The 15966-nt window shown below is 51.0% G+C and overlaps 1 protein-coding gene across 14 annotated transcripts in view; it reads left to right on the top strand.

Moving 5' to 3' along the window:
* Nucleotides 1-15966, top strand: part of LOC111844242 (intermembrane lipid transfer protein VPS13B) — a 212138-nt gene that overhangs the window by 190231 nt on the left and 5941 nt on the right. For all 14 annotated transcript variants that reach the window (XM_072716822.1, XM_072716827.1, XM_072716830.1 and 11 more), the window contains 12 exons: nt 2644-2799; nt 4509-4772; nt 5679-5762; nt 6476-6651; nt 8095-8265; nt 10148-10355; nt 11234-11422; nt 11542-11688; nt 12639-12919; nt 13198-13325; nt 13830-14029; nt 15764-15882. In XM_072716822.1, the coding sequence (XP_072572923.1) occupies nt 2644-2799; nt 4509-4772; nt 5679-5762; nt 6476-6651; nt 8095-8265; nt 10148-10355; nt 11234-11422; nt 11542-11688; nt 12639-12919; nt 13198-13325; nt 13830-14029; nt 15764-15882 (2123 nt within the window). The remainder of the gene's footprint in view (nt 1-2643; nt 2800-4508; nt 4773-5678; nt 5763-6475; nt 6652-8094; nt 8266-10147; nt 10356-11233; nt 11423-11541; nt 11689-12638; nt 12920-13197; nt 13326-13829; nt 14030-15763; nt 15883-15966) is intronic.

Below are 15966 nucleotides of genomic sequence, written 5' to 3'. Positions count from 1 at the left end.
AAGCCAACTGTAATCATGTTCTAAGCTCTCTAATCTTAGGGGAGGTAGAGCTATGGTAAAAAAATGTTTTGAAGTTTTTCTTCGCAATATACCCTTGGCAAATATTGATAACGAGATCGAAATCTGATTTCAGCGCAGATTTATGGCCGAACAGCACGAGGATGTCATGCGGTGGGAGTTGCAGCACAGGGATTTAACCATCGAAATAAAAATAGGGCCTTTCAGCTCCAGTGTTGTGCTTGAGGATAAAAAAGCATCAAACTCTTCTGATAAACATCTAACACCAAAAGCTGGGCCGCTCCGCACTCCTTGCTGGGTTGAGTTGTGGCCATTCATTGTAGTGTCATGTGACCCCTTCCCTCTGAGTGGTTAGTGAGGAATCTGAATTTTAGGGGGCCCAGGAAGTGCTCCCTTTTTCACGCCCCCCTCCCACCGCGCCAAAGTCAGCCTAACTAACCTTAGTGGCGTACAGTGGAGCCAGAAAAGCTAACGATAGAACCGCCAGACGAAAACAACCGACCGGACTGAATCTGTTTGAGAAACGACGTATATAAAGCTGCTGCAGATGACAATGCTTGGACACCCCCGAGAACGCCGGCGGTGACCCACCGCAGGAACAACCAGCAAGTATGAAATACTGCCAAGTACGACCAAGATCTATGCAAGGCGCTTTCCTGTTAAATGAGGTCTTTTCTCCAACGAGGAGGATACGTTTCAGAACACGATCTATGGGCCGCAGTCAGTACATGTAGGGAAAGGTTCATAGAGCCTTTGCCACTTTGGTTTAGTCAGTCTGCATGAAGTCACGAAAAGCCCCCCTTACAGAGCACCTACAACTGCTTTTCAGGGCCTGCTGAATTCTACCAGAACAGCCGAAAACGCCCTACAGCACAAAGGCCACAGTTACAAAACTGAAGCCCTTTCTGGCGCATCACAAATATCGCCGTTCATCCAGCGAAAAATGGCAGCAGCCTGAGGATATCAGAAGCTCGGCCAAACTCTCCCAAAGCAATCCACACTGCCTCTTTTTGCTCAGCATCCTCTTTGACTCAAAGGGGGCAACTGGAGGGCCACCCTCTGCAGGAGAGGAGGAGCAGCACCCCCTGTAATGTTTACTGTGGAAAATGTCAAATGTTTTTCATTTTTATTACGGAGAACTCGCAGATGACACTTGCAGTTATGGGACTTTTTAAGTTTGGCTGAGCAAGATGCAAATTTAATAATAATTAAATATGTTGCAAAATCGAAATTAGCACTCTGGCAGCAGACTGAAGTATCCGGCTCTTAAGCTCTGAATAACCAGGCCGACACTGGAGCTGGAGTCGGACTGGGGTTGTGCACTCGCGTTTGTTCATCCGGACTTTTCCCGAAACCGCATGCGGGGACAGAAAGCGACCCACTGCGTTAATCTCTCTGTGTCGGCCACATGCGCGCAGTGGACGCGCCACAGAATCGGTGCGTTGCAAGGCCCACGCCTCCATGGAACAGACCGGCGGGGACAGGTCCTATCCGCTCAGACATGGGGGACCAGGGACTGTTCTCACACTGCCTTCTATTTCTGTAAAAGCCCCCCACCCCACCCCAAATATATGCCCGGTGCCTAGCTGTCACGGTTTTGCCTCTTCTGGCAGGCCGGTGACTTAAACAGCCTGTTTGAAGTGAGAAGAGAATCTTTATCGTAGATTCTTCCTGAAGGCTGGCTTTGGGGGTGGGTGGGGGGGGCTTCGCAGATGAGTCTGAGGTGTTCTGGGTCCCTGTGCTGTTTGGATGACTCTGCCACTTCCCGGTGAGTAATATCAACCGGCGATCTGAGAAATTATGTCATTTCCACTTAGAAAACACAGTGAAGAGGATGATCTCTAAAATTGAATTCAGGCTTTGATTAGTCGTGTTATTGTAATGGAATATGTCTTCAAAAAGCTGGGAAACATGAGTTAGGAGGGAACTGAGCCCCTGACCGTGCTCCGCTCAGGCACTGACCTCCGGAGCAGTTTTTTTCTTTCTTCTTCAGCAGATGGGATAAACGTTCAACATCTTGTAATAACTTCAATATTTCAGCCCTGCTTTGCATTTTTGTCAGTTATTCTCTGGTTTGTTTTCTGAAAAGCTCCGGTCAGTTGAAGACCAGAGGTCACCAAGCTCAGTGGGGAGGTTTGGTTTTACCTGCTGTTTGCCGTCACCGGAGAAGGGCCCCGTCGTGTGCCCCCGCCCCCCCCCCCCCCCCCTGCTTGGGTACTGGCCATGCTTTCCCCTGCTTCAGAGCTTCAGAGCACAACCAACCTTACAATTTCTTGGTTGTCCTCCAAATTCACAGAACAATGCTCCCCACAGATAGATACATAGATCCTTTTGTTTTTTTCCTCCCCCAATAATAATCTAGACCTTATTAGAACCCAGACACATGTGCCTCGAATATGCTTCCAAATATTCCGAGTTTTCCCGGTGAGCTGTAGTGTGCGACCCGCTCTGCGATTGCTTCAGTCCCTCAGCCTTTTCAGACCATCGGTAAACAGGAACCTTTTCTCTGACAAATGATCTTTAAACAAAGCCTCTTTTTGTTTACTTGCCATCTGAACAGGCATAAATAAGGGCATCAAAAGCTAAAACTTCTGTGTGTGTCTTTCTGTGTGTGTTCCCCCTCAGCTGCTGCACATCTGCATTGAGGGCTGGGGGAACTGGCGCTGGTCCGAACCATTCAGTGTGGACAACGTTGGGATGCTGCTGCGCACCATCCAGTACAAAGGCAGGACCGCGTCGCTGATCATCAAGGTGCAGCAGCTCAACGGAGTGCAGAAGCAGGTATGCCTTTGTCGCTAGTACAGGAGGAGGCGCACTCTAAGGTTAGTACTGGAGGAGGTGCGCTCTATGGTTAGTACTGGAGGAGGTGCGCTCAAAGGTTAGTACTGGAGGAGGTGCACTCTAAGGTTAGTACAGGAGGAGGTGCATTCTATGGTTAGTACTGGAGGAGGCGCACTCTGTGATTAGTACAGTATGGTGTACACTCTATGATTACTACAGGAGGAGGTGCACTCGAAGGTGCACTCTAAATTTATTACAGGAGGAGGTACACACTGCAGTTAGAAGGTATGCACCACAGGTTTCACTGTTTTCATGTTCCTGTAGCAGATGCTCATTCACTCAGCTGGGCTTTGCCACCACCTGCTCACTAGGGACAGATTGACCCCTAATATGCCAGTCTCCTCCCTGTGGTCAGAAGTCATGTGACCTCCGCTCACCTATCTGCAAACTTGCCCTCGGCCTGCTTTGTTTTTTGAAGCACAGCGAGGCGAGGCCTCAGCCGGCTGCCCCTCCCTCGGGGTGTTAACTGAGGAATAAATTTGTAAGTCATGCTTAAACAGCTGGAGACACACGAGGAGCTCGAAAACAACAGTGGAAGCGGACAGGAAGCTGGTGCTTTGTTATGTAAATATTGTCAAGTGCCGTGCACATCTCTGTAGCCCCCAGACAAAACAGGCTGCTTCACCCGCCCCCCGCCTGTGCATCTTGTTCTCATTGGTACGAGTGACACGGTTCAGTCCAGGTTCCGTTTAAAATGCATGAGTGCTGTGGCGCTTGCGTAACGCCTTGACTGACCTCTTTGCATTTGATGTGTTACGGCTCTGCTGAGGTCATGCTGCGGGGTCTCTAGCTCAGTGGACCCACAGTGGTGTCCTTAGTAACGACGCTCTCAAGCACATGTAACGTATGCAGTTGCCATGGGCCTAATATATGTAGTGCAGCAATTACGGACGTGCCTCAGATCCAACAAAGAGGATGTGCCGTTGTACTCTTGTTCTACCAGAATTCCATCCATTCATTTTCCTTAACTTCTTGCCCAGTATAGGGTCACTGTGCGCCTGGGTCCTGTCTCAGGTAGCACAGGGCACTAGGACCCATGGACAAGTTGCCAGTCTTTCATAGGACAGTCTATCACCACTCCACACCATGCAATTCAGCGATACCAGTGCACCCAACTGCATATTTTTGAATTGCACTAAGAATGCCCAGAGTGCCCAGAGAAAAATGTCAATGCATCTGAGAAGCGTGCGTGCAGGGGGGCGGCAGCCCCGCAAGGGCTGGGCGGCATGACGGCTGGATCGATGAGGCCGACGGGCGGAGACGCTTTCCCTAATCTCGTCCGAGCCCCCCCCCCCGGAGTCATTAGCCGCTCACCATCTCTCAGGCTGCCTGCTCCAGATTTTGCATCCCAGGCGACTGCTAGGGGGCTGGAAAAATGTGCTCCGGTGCCAGAGGACAGGCTTGGGTCTCCAGTGATAGACAGTGACCCAAAGGAAATACCAGTTGTCGAGAAATGCTGTCAGGACCCATTTAGAGCGGTTTAAGTAATGCCTGACACGTTTGGTAATTTATTATTTTTCTGTTTCTTTTCTCGAAGGCACTGTTGCTCATTACACAATAGACTGAATTCCCCCACGCTCCACATCTCTACTTTGGGATTTTGTGTCTTATCTGTCTACGCTTCATCTCCCCCGCCCCCCCCCAACCAGATCGTGATCTGCGGCCGGCAGGTTATGTGCAGCTACCTGTGTCAGGACATCGACCTGCGGGTGGTGCAGCACTACGTTGGCCCCGACGGGCAGACAGTGGTGCGGGAGCATGTGGATTGCCTGGAGGCCGGCCGCAAGCTGCCCTCGTACGTGCTGGAGGATGCAGAGATGACCGAGCTGTGCGTGCGGGCGCGCGGGGACGAGGACTGGTCCCGGGACGTCCGGCTGGAGCGCCAGGAGCCGGGGGGCAGCTCTGTGGTGCAGGTGAGGCCGCTGACATGCGTGTTTGCGTGTGCACGTCCCCAGAACGTGCCTATTAAACAGCTTTCAAATGTCCTTCGAGATGGAATGATGCTGAGAGAGTAGAAATTAAAAGCAGGATTTGAAAAATGCCTTTATGGCTGCTGTTGAATATGGCGGCCCCGTTCGTGCAGTGGGCTTCTGCAGTGGGGATTTTCAGCCGGGGGCCCACGTCCCCCTAGGGGCTATGAGGCAGGGGCTCCATAGAGATGTTTTGTACATTAATGAAATGCTGGTATTATCGAGCGTTTCACGCAACGTGAAAAACACTACAGGGGCTGTTTTTGTGGTTCAGGGTCCATTATTTTCAAGGGAGATCAACCCTCCTGCCTGTCCTTAGTTGACATTTGTAGTAGGGGGTCACTAATATTGGTTTCTCTTTATTTGAGGGGGTCGTTGGTTAAAAGGAAGCTGAAATGCCCTGTTCTGAAGTTTTAGTGTTTGAACGCTTCTCAGTTCCCCTTCTGTTTCTTCCTCACCAACTTTTCTGACATCAAGGTCTGAACATCTTTACACTCTCTGCGTCTCTGTCCGGCATTACTTATCTTGGCCACCAGATGGCGTCACAGACATGCCGGTGTTTGGCCTGTAACACCTATAAGAGCCAGTGGGGACAAGTGTTGCGCTCAGCACAGCGCTCATAGCCAATCGGACACCTTCTGGCTGCATGACTTGCGGGATGATGTCCGAATGAAATCCTCGTTTTAAAACCCTGCGTTACAGTCACTAATAAACCAAGCGTGTCCAAACAGGCTGAGACGTCCTGGCCTGCTCCCCCAGGAGGAAAATGGTGCCCCCTTTACCCCTGACGATAGGGAGCGGCTGGGCGTGCTGTCATGTTTTAACCAGCCGGGCCGGTTCTTCTCGCAGGTTCCCTGCTCCAGTGGCTCTTTGCTGTACGTGTGGTGCACCCTCATCACAGTCGAACCCAACTCCCACATGCAGCAGAGGATGGTGAGTGAATTGCCTTCACGCCATGCTGGGGAAGGGGTCCTGGAAGGGTCCGCCCTCCCTGAAGCCTGTCTGCTGTTGTGTTGTTGTTGTCCCACCTCTCGCACGACACCCAGCTCATTGTGAGTAATGAGACCGCTTGTGTTGCCCATTTCCTCTGGGCGTGAAAATGTGTCCATGTGGACGTGTTACATTCCCGCCACGGTCTCCTGACGGCCCGTAGGGGAGGAACAGTATTGGCACGGTTTCCGTGCGGTAAACCCAGTCAGACAGTAATGTTGGGTCCCAGTGCTTGTGGTGGAGCTCCAGAACGGAGTAAGCGGTCTCTCATCACCGCCAAGGATCCCAGGGAGGCCCCCAGGGGCTGCGTCTGCCGTCCCGCCGCAGAGCACCGAGCGTATGTGTGTTCGCATGTCCATGTAACCCCAAATGACATCACTGGGAAACAGCTGCCAGATGCTCCCTGTGTTATCAGCACACTCCATAAGGCTGAGTTTGCATCTTGTTCATAGCACCCATTTGGCCCCGAAAGACCACCTGACCTTAAACCGGCTTAAACAAGGGCTGATTGTATTTAATAGGGTGGGGCTGATGCGTTCGCTAATCAAACTGAGCTAGTTAAGTAGCAGATTGAACGTGATTCATCATGCCGATTTGACCCGTGTGTTTGCGGAATGCCCCATGCATGACCGCCACCTGGAACTCCCCCCTCGCAGGTGATCTTTAGCCCGCTCTTCATCATGAGGAGTCAACTGCCAGATCCCATCATCATCCATATAGAGAAGAGGAGCCTGGGTCTGCGGGAAAGCCAGCTGGTCCCTGGGCAGGGCCAGGAGGAACCCCTGCTTAACGTGGAATCGGACCTCACCCACCATCTCACCTTCCAGGCCAGGTAACGGTGTCTGCTGACTGGTGACCATAAGGCTGCAGGTCTGGGTCACACTTCAGGCAGTGTTGTTGTGCTACTTTAGCACTTAGCTAGAAGCGTTTGGCTTGGTGCTCAGCTCTTTAAAAGAAGGAACTGTGTGAGTTGTTTCCTGTTAGGAATGTCTCCTAATCTAAGCACATTAATTCTGATAATAAATGAAAATGTATACTACTCTTTTAAAGATTATGCATTAAGAGAACGTAAGTTCAATCTCCTAGTTCTGTCCATTGCCGGTGTTGTGTTGAAAACAATCTCCATCTGCACTTAAATGGTCAATACCCATAAGGCAGTTTGTGGCCTCATTCGTTTCCAACCAGGAGGGCTTTTATGTCAACGCCCTCGCTGAGATGGCGGGAGGCAAGCCATCAAGTGCTGGGAAGTAAACACACAGCTTGCCGGCTCCTCGCCAGAAGTTTGTTTCCCGTTTAGGTTTAATTGCACCTTGTTTTGATAAAATGCTTACAGAGACTCATCCTTCTTGGTTTTTTTTCCTGTTCTAATGTTTGTCAGTCTGTGTGGCTCCTCGACGGGCTCTCGAGAGGTGCTTTGTGAGTCTTTGCGTGCCAGCGAGTCCTTACAAGCCATTGCCATATGACACATGGCACTCGGTCCCAGCCCCACTGTAGACACGGTGCTCAGCCTGCTTTGTGCATCGGCGTGTTGAGAGATCGAGTCCCTTTGAGGCAAACAAAAACAATGGTCTAGTCTTGTTTTATTTATCTTTATATTTCTGTGACCGCAGTCTACTGTGTGCTCGCGACGCCCCCCCCCCCCCGCCCCCCCGGCTGTCTGTATTGTATACCCCCTTTATTCAATCAGCCCCCCTGACCAGTATGAAATGAAATGTTCGCTGGTTGGCGGCTTGTCTCTTCCTTCCTGCAATTGCAGATAGTTGTGGCTTCTAATGGGGGGGGGGATAACACTGTGAAGTTGTGGTTGGGGGCTGCAGACGGGCAGACAGGCAAACCGGAGACTCCAGACCTGCTTCCGTGTATCTGCACGGGGGCGACGAGACCGCATGCGGGCCGGAGACAGCAGCCTGCGAGAGTCCTGTCAGGACCGTGGGGGGGCGGGGGTGAAAGCGTCCAGTATTCGCGTGTCCCCCCCCCCCCCCCCGAGCGTGGGTCACCTTCTGTTCTCTGCACAATGGGCTTTATTAACATGCATGCTGAGGTTTTTCCCTTTTTCCCGCTGCACCGGTTCCCCGGATGTGACCACATAACGTTTGCCAGATGTCCCAATGGACCAGCTGTGCGTCGGTGTCCTTCACCTGCCATGATGATCGGTTAACTGGAGGCTTGAGATTCTCCCAGTCACGCTCAGTGGTTCAGCTGGGCTTACTGGTATGATGTGTGTCCTCTGCCTGGTGCATGATGCCTTGAGTATCCTGTGATGTCATCGCTGCAGGGAGGAAGAGGACGTCTCTCAGTGTGCCGTGCCCATCTCTACCGCTCTTATCAAGCAGATCGTCAACAAGGCGCCAGCGGGAGAGAGCCACGAGCACATCCTGTGCGATTTCTACGGGGCGGGCGCCTCTGCCCTGCCACCGTGGCCGTACGTGAGGAAGGACGTGGACAGGTACTGGCGCCTCCCGACCCTCAGTCCCGCATGCCATCCAGCCGCTCCTTGTGCTCGATTCTAACCAATCACAGCCCTCTCTGTTTCATTCCACCCCGACTTCCAAACGGCCTTTGGTGAGAAACGCTTCCGCCCAGTCAGTCGAATATGCCCTTTTACTCCAGCTGACTGGCAAGGGGTCACATAATCTCCTCTTTCACTGACAATGTTGTTGAGGCATCAGTGTGTCCAGATGCATCTTGCAGGCCAGTCAAGAGGAACGGATAGAAACAACCTGAATTGTCATTGAATTGGAATGAATATCTACACAGGATCAACAAATGCCCCCCCACTCCTAAATATGCTTTATCAATAGACACAAACACAATGCCAATTCTTTCATCTTTCCATCAAGGTCGAGCCATGTGTGTTCGAAACGGTGCAGAAATGCCCATGGCCCCATCCCTTCAGAAAAGTCAGCATCTCTCTCAGCCCCCCCCCCCCCCAATCTGGCTGTTTTAATCAGAGAGTAAAGGGCTGTTTTCGCTTGTCCAACAACATTAATCATATCATTGCCAAGCCAGAGGAAAATTTCATCTTTGAGATGAGAAGCTGCGACAGCGTTGCAGGGGATTTTTATACGCAGAGCTGGACAAAATGCGAAATTGGAGCGCAAGTCTGACATGTGCGGCATGACAGAGAGATCCCTCGCAGATTAGCACAGATCCCCACTGCAGCCTTCCTCCCGGCCGCAGACTGAGAGCTGGCCGTCTCCCTCAACCTGTCCGATGTCGTCCTCCTTCTCACGCGAGGACGGGGGGCCCTGGCCTTCAGCTGGGGCTCTGCACAGCTGTTTGCCGTAAGACACAAACACACACACACACACACACACACAAGCATGTGGGTGTCTGTGGCTGTATGTGTCTCTTGCTATGAGATGCTGGGAGTGAATCTTTAAGTTATTTCTTTATATTTTGAAACATCTTGATCACACACACACACCAGCTCACGCACACCCACGTGGTCCCTCCCCCAACCATTTTCACAAAGAGCCCCCCCCCCACCCCCCCCCACCGCATGTTCGCCATATGAAGCTGTGCAGTCCTGCCGTTAGGCTCCTCTGATGCACCCTAACCCCCCCCCGGTGCTGGCATCTGGCAGTTTGAGATTGAGTTTCCCTGTCGTTCCTGACTTTCCTGCTCTGTGATGCAGGCCGCATTTCCCATGTTCGCGGAGGCCTGCCTTCGGCTTCGGAGGCCCATCACTGCCAGCGGCCTGTACCGGCTGAGGGTTATTAGTGCTGATCGCTGCCTCCAGGCTCGGCCAGATCGCAAATGGGGGAGCCTCTTTGCCATTAAATTAGTATATATTTTTCTTACAGATCACATTTAATGTAGTTTATGTTGTTTTGACAGGGGTTAATGTGCTCTCCAAGCCACGTACTTGGCCTGGGGAGACTAAACATTGTGTCTTGGGGGGGGGGGGGGTGAGAGGCACAAGAATGTGAGGCGGTAAATGTTATTTTTCTCTCTCTGCTGGGCTCTAATATGAGAAAAACACCTCCGTAATCGTTAGGGAAACAGTTTGTAGTGCAGCAGGTTAAACGGCTGTTAGAATTCACACTCCGTGCCGCTGAACTTTTCTGGAGTCGCTGGGTCAGATGGATTCATTTCTCTGAGCGGCTGGGATCCGTATCCCGTTTCCATTTTCCATTCTCTTTGGCAGAGATAACCTGGGAAGATTTGGCAGACTAATTAAACTGCCACAGAAACAGAGTGACTTAACTTTTCTATGTTTGCTTCTTATGGTTTCGGGTCCAGAATGGTTTCAGTACTGGGAGGAGGTAGTGGTGACGACTGCCATTGTTTCTTTTTGTGTTTACGCCGTTTCTGCGCCGCTGCAGGCCTTCTCCGGAGCCGCTGGCCCAGTGGGACAGCCCCATGCAGGTGAAGCTGTCCGCCTGGAAGCCAGGTCTCAACACCCTGCTCGTGGAGCTGCTGCCCTGGGCCCTGCTGGCCAATCGCTCCCACTGGGACCTCTGGCTCTTCGAGGGCGAGAAGATCGTGGTGCAGATCCCGGCCGGGAAGGTCATCGTGCCACCCAACTTCAAGGTCGGTGAACTGAGGAGGCCCCGCCCAGAGGTCAAAAGTCATGGCTTGGCAGCAAGCCCCTGGCTGCATTTATGAACCTGCCAGTGTTAGGTGACATAAGCGATGCCTCCAGTGTAAAACTTCAAAAATGACAGAAGCCAGGTCCCCCCCCAGGATATATTAGTCCTGGATGGGCCTTAAGTTAAACCCCTAGCCCAACCAGTACCCGAGACCTTGAGCCCAAACTGGATCCAACCCAAATAGTAATAGGAAATCTAAAACCTCAGCCTGACCTGGACCCAGAATTGTGTATACAGAGACATTTGTGAATTTTTGCTGTATTTCTTCCATTGTTAGTCTGATGCTTGCTAGTAAGCCGGTAGACAAGAGAGAATAGCAGATATAAAAAAAAAAATCATGCATAAAAACACTAACCCAGACCTTCAGGACATGTGGGTGTTTCTGTGCTGGTGCTCAGTTCCTGGGAAGCTCCCTGTGTGTCTGTTCTGCGTGTTTGAGTTCAGTGGGAGAGATCTGGTGTTCATTCACCCAGCATAGATGTTATCCAGCACTAGCAAGCAGGGCAGGAAAGTGAGCATGCAGCCCGGGCTGCCTGCATCGGCGCCCCCTCTCAGTCACAGATGTTAGTGCTGAATGAAGGCGCAGTGCGTCGGCAGGCAAAGTTAAAACAGACACAAACAGGGCACTGGAGATTTATTAAGTACTGTGAGAGAAGCAGCATCCAGGGGAGCAGGAGCCTCATTAAGAGTCTGTTGATCTTCTGCAGCCTGAGATCAAGGAGGTTTGGGCTTGGTGGCTGGCCCATGTTCCGGGGAACGGGATGCTGGGCCAGCGTGAGTCCCCTACCCGTTAAAAGGTCATTTGGTTGTGGTGTACAGGAGGCTTTCCAGATTGGCATCTACTGGGCTGACACCAACACGGTGCACAAGTCTGCCGCCCTCGAGCTGGTGCACGAGCTGACGTCCCCGCGTTGGAAGGAGGGCTCCGGAAGCGATGTGCTGGCCCTCGACGAGGAGGGCTTCGTGGAGACCCAGATCACGCTGGGTACCTTGCCGGGCCGACACAAGGTGAGCCGTCCCACCCCTGCAGCGGCAGATGGACACAAGTGCAATGCAGGCTGTTTACATGTATGACTTGAGTTGCAGGGCAAATATGAGAGGTGCCCACTTGGTGTGCCCGCCTGCAGGTGTGCCAGTTCTGTGTGTCGTCCATGGTGAGGCATGGCATCCAGATCCTGCAGGTGGAGGACCGGACCATCCTGGTGAACAACACACCCCACCTCCTCTATTACAGGCCCCTGCTGTCCCACGGGGCCCTGGGAGTCTCAGAGCAGGTGTGTGTGCGTGTGTGCGTGCGTGTGTGCGTGCGTGTGTGTGTGTGTGTGTGTGTGCGTGCGTGTCTGTGTGTCAGTGTGTGTGTGCGCGTGCGTGTGCGTGTGTGTGTGTCTGTGCGTGCGTGCGTGTGTGTGTGTGTGCATGTGTGTGCATGGGCTCCTGACTGGCGCTCCTTCTGACAGCCCCATTTGCTGGCATCTGTAAATCTTGCCCGTTAAAAGCATTATACCTCCCCCCCGTGCCCCTTTGCCTAGCAATCCATTGGAAATTGTCGTATTTGGTTAAAAATAAAAGCCCATAATACTCAGCTCTCTGGTAGGGAGAGGGAGGGTGGTGTCACTTTTCCAGTCCAGCGTTTTTAATCATGTAGTAAGGAGCACTTCAGAGACAACATATTAGACAAAAACAAAAAAAAATTGGAATCAGGTTTCGCTTTCATCTGGTGTGAGTCCCCTGAAAGCACCGTGAGCTCATTCATGACCTCTCTGATCCTCTTAAAAAGGACGACAGTGGTTTTGCCACTTGACACTAATTATTTGAAAAGAACAAACTTTAAAAAGGCACTTAACGAAAGCATAAGCCACAAACAAGTGCAGGAATGCCTTTCCTCAAGGTTTCGTCTTGCTATGTGTCTGGGGCCCTGCAGAGAACCCGCCAACTAAATCGGTTGAGAGCTCTCTGCTGGATGGGAATGTTGATATCCATAAACACAGGCTGACACTCTGTGCTATACAGGGATGTCGATATCCATAAACACAGGCTGACACTCTGTGCTATACAGGGATGTCGATATCCATAAACACAGGCTGACACGCTGTGCTATACAGGGATGTCGATATCCATAAACACAGGCTGACACGCTGTGCTATACAGGGATGTCGATATCCATAAACACAGGGTGCTGCTGTAGTGATATTCCTTCTTTTTTATCTATTTATCTGCACTGCAGCCCTTTGACTGCCCAGATACTACGGTTTGCTCCCTCCCCCCCGGCCATGCCCTGGATTCCCCCCAGACCTGCTCGGTCCCCTGCTGGGATGTCCTAAGATTGGACTCCCTGGCTGAGACGGAGGCTCTGCCTCCCCAAAGGCACATGATGTTCAGCATCGCCCCAGAGGAAGGGCCAGGGTCTGTCCCCTGGAGTCTGCCAGCACCCATCCGACCTGACTTCCCCCGCCAGAGCGTGGCGGTACCAGGAGCCCCATGTGCTCGTACCGGGACCAGCACCAGGTGGGTGGATTACCAAAAGAGCCGATCAGGCCTGAAAACACCAGCTCATATTTTCCAGCATCCTCATGGTGTAGTTATGGGGCCAAACCCCAGCACTCTCTCGTATCTGTTTGGACACCTTTCCCTGCTGTGATTAGACCTTCGGGCGCAGAAATGATTTCACAGCATCTGCTTGTTCAGGCTCTTCCTAGCTGTAATAATCCCAGGGAAACTTCTGTCAGGGAAGAGGAGGCACTGTGTTTGCATGCGTGTGTGACAGCTGTTCTGCCTGTCTGCAGGGCCCTGGTGATGACGTATCAGGAACACCTTGGCGTCACCTACATCACGCTGAATGAGGACCCCTGTCCCCACATGCTAATCCACAACCAGTGTCCCATCCCCCTCCTGCTGAAGGAGAACCTCAGAGGTAGGGGGTCCTTCTCTGTGGCCGTCATTAACGGTTCTGCATTTACTACAAGTACTAATGGTCATCCTATGGAAATGCAGTGCAGGGCTCTAAGCTTCAAGGTCATTTAGAGGAAATGCAGTGCAGAGCTCTGAGCATCAAGGTAATTTAGAGGAAATGCAGTGCAGAGCTCTGAGCTTCAAGGTAGTTTAGAGGAAATGCAGTGCAGAGCTCTGAGCTTCAAGGTCATTTAGAGGAAATGCAGTGCAGAGCTCTGTGTTTCAAGGTCATTTAGAGGAAATGCAATTATGAGCTCTTTGTTTCATGGTTATTTAGAGGAAATGCAGTGCAGGGCTTATAATGCAGTGAATCTTGTGTGGACCTCTAGTCTGCTGTCTTGTCTGCTCCTCAAACCTTCGTTGAGCCGAGCAGAAGGAGCTGATCAGCCTTAACGCCTGGCTGTCCTCATCTCTGCTGGTGTGTCTGTGCGTCTGCATATCCACACGTGTGCACATGTCCCCACAGAGACCCCCCGGACTGAGGTGTACTGCCGGCTGCTCCCTGCCAACTCGTCCCTGCACCATGAGCTGTACCAGCACTATTCCAACTTTCCTGACTGCCGCCAGAAGGAGGCGCCATCCACCCTGTTTCTGCGACTCGCACCCGAGGCGCAGACCTCTGCGGAGTGGACAGACGCCGTGGACATCAGCTGCCCGGGCCCTCAGGTCCCTGCTCCGCTCTCCGAGACCAGGCTGTTGATGTCTGCATTCCCATGAGCTGCCACAGGGGGGCGGTGAACCCTCCCCTCCCATAGCATAATAGAAAACAGTGACAAACATTATTTGCGCAATGTTGTTATTGTTTGCCGGCTTTTATTGAGTTGTACCATGTTATGTATCTTCAGGCTATGAATGTAACAGTTGTCTAAATTTCACACATTTTTCATGCATTTTGAAAGATGTTCTGGTCGTATGTCTCTTCTTGACTATTAGTGATAGAGTTCACAGTTATTCGATTAGAACCAAGTGCACCGATACTGCAGTGAGTCCGTTCAGGAATTACTTGCAGGCAGTGAGGCTGGCTGAGTCCCCCAGCCTTGCGGTCCTGTCTGGCCCCAGACAGGACCGGGGGGGGGGGGGCTGTACTGATGTCTGTGAGCCAGCATCTCCTTTTACTGCCGGGTCAGGAACTCCACGTCTGAGGCTCTGTGGCAGGCCAGCCTAGAGTTGATGCCAAAAGTGTGTATGTCTGCTTGTGTGTGTGTTGGGGGGGGTTGTATTAATCACATTGTGGGGACCCAAGCCTCTTAGGATGCTTTTCCACTGTACCAAGTACCATACTTTTGCTACAAAAAATTTGGTACTTTCCCTTCTTCCTTGAGTTCTGATCAGGTACCGGTACTAAAATTCCCAAACCCGCTGGATACTTTTTTGGTGGTTTGAGGCGTCACTTGCAAATGGTTATGAAAGTAACCTGCTTCACAAACACACAAAACATCTGGCAACCTGAAAAAGCATAGTTACAAACAAAGATTAACAAAGTATAAAAAAAATATAATAATAATAATAATAATGGATGTGTGGACAAATGAAGAGACCCTCGTTTTAATTGGGATCTGATTGGAAGACCAGATTCAACAAAATTCATGGCAAAAAATACAAAGTATTTGCTATAATATACTAGGGCATCATGATATTGGAAATTAATTTCAAGTAAATACTGGGATATTTATAAAGTAAAAAAGGAGTTAATTTCTCACAAACTTGTCTGGGAATGATTTAAACAGCAAGGATGAAAATGATTGATTGGCTTGGAGAAACACATGCAGAGCTGATGCAGAAGCAGAGGCGGTGACCTGATTTTTTTAAACTTATACTCGATAATCTTGAAAAGGAACAATCATTAAAATTGTGGATCTCGCAGAGTAACGATGAATCAGCCAAACTTAAACTCCCTTCGCCTGATCTCAACCCAGCTGACTATCATGGTGCTTACAATGTACAAATTCCATGTAAATAATATGTGATGTGGATATTAATGTCGGACATGGACCTATATACCACAGCCATTTTTAGAATTCAGTACAATGTCCCCCCCTCCTCGTGTTGTCATGTAATTCAGCGCTAGTGCCAGTTTTTACGCCAGTGGAAAACCAACAAGAAGTACCGTACGTTTGGTACCTCAGAAAAGTGCCCAGACACTCTAGCATGTGGGGACAGTTTTCAGGTCACATAATGTAAAGCTCAATTTTATTAAAAATCTGTGAATGCAATCAAAAAACTAAAAATGTCTTGTGTTTGTTTTCTTCTGGTGATGGTTAGGGCTGGGTAGGGGTTCAGGTTTTACCCATAGAAGTAAATGGAGAGTCCCCACAATAATAGGAATATAGGAGCTGTGTGTGTGTGTGTGTGTGTGTGCGCGTACAGCACAGCACTTGCTGACCCTGTGTGTCTTTACAGGTGCTCTTCCTCCCTAGCTTTGGCTGCCTGTACATCCACGTCCAGCTCTGCAGTGGCACCATCATCCTCACACTGGCCCCTGAAGCCAAGATGGACTCCATCTTGAGTGAGCAGCACAGGTACGCGTACTGCCACACACACACACATAAACACGCGCACTGCCACACACACACGCAGGCAGGTACCACTGGACCCTTTTCCCT

This window comes from Paramormyrops kingsleyae, chromosome 9 (genome assembly GCF_048594095.1).
Source record: "Paramormyrops kingsleyae isolate MSU_618 chromosome 9, PKINGS_0.4, whole genome shotgun sequence".
Taxonomy (NCBI): domain Eukaryota; kingdom Metazoa; phylum Chordata; class Actinopteri; order Osteoglossiformes; family Mormyridae; genus Paramormyrops; species Paramormyrops kingsleyae.
This window is presented reverse-complemented; position numbering and strand designations above follow the sequence as displayed.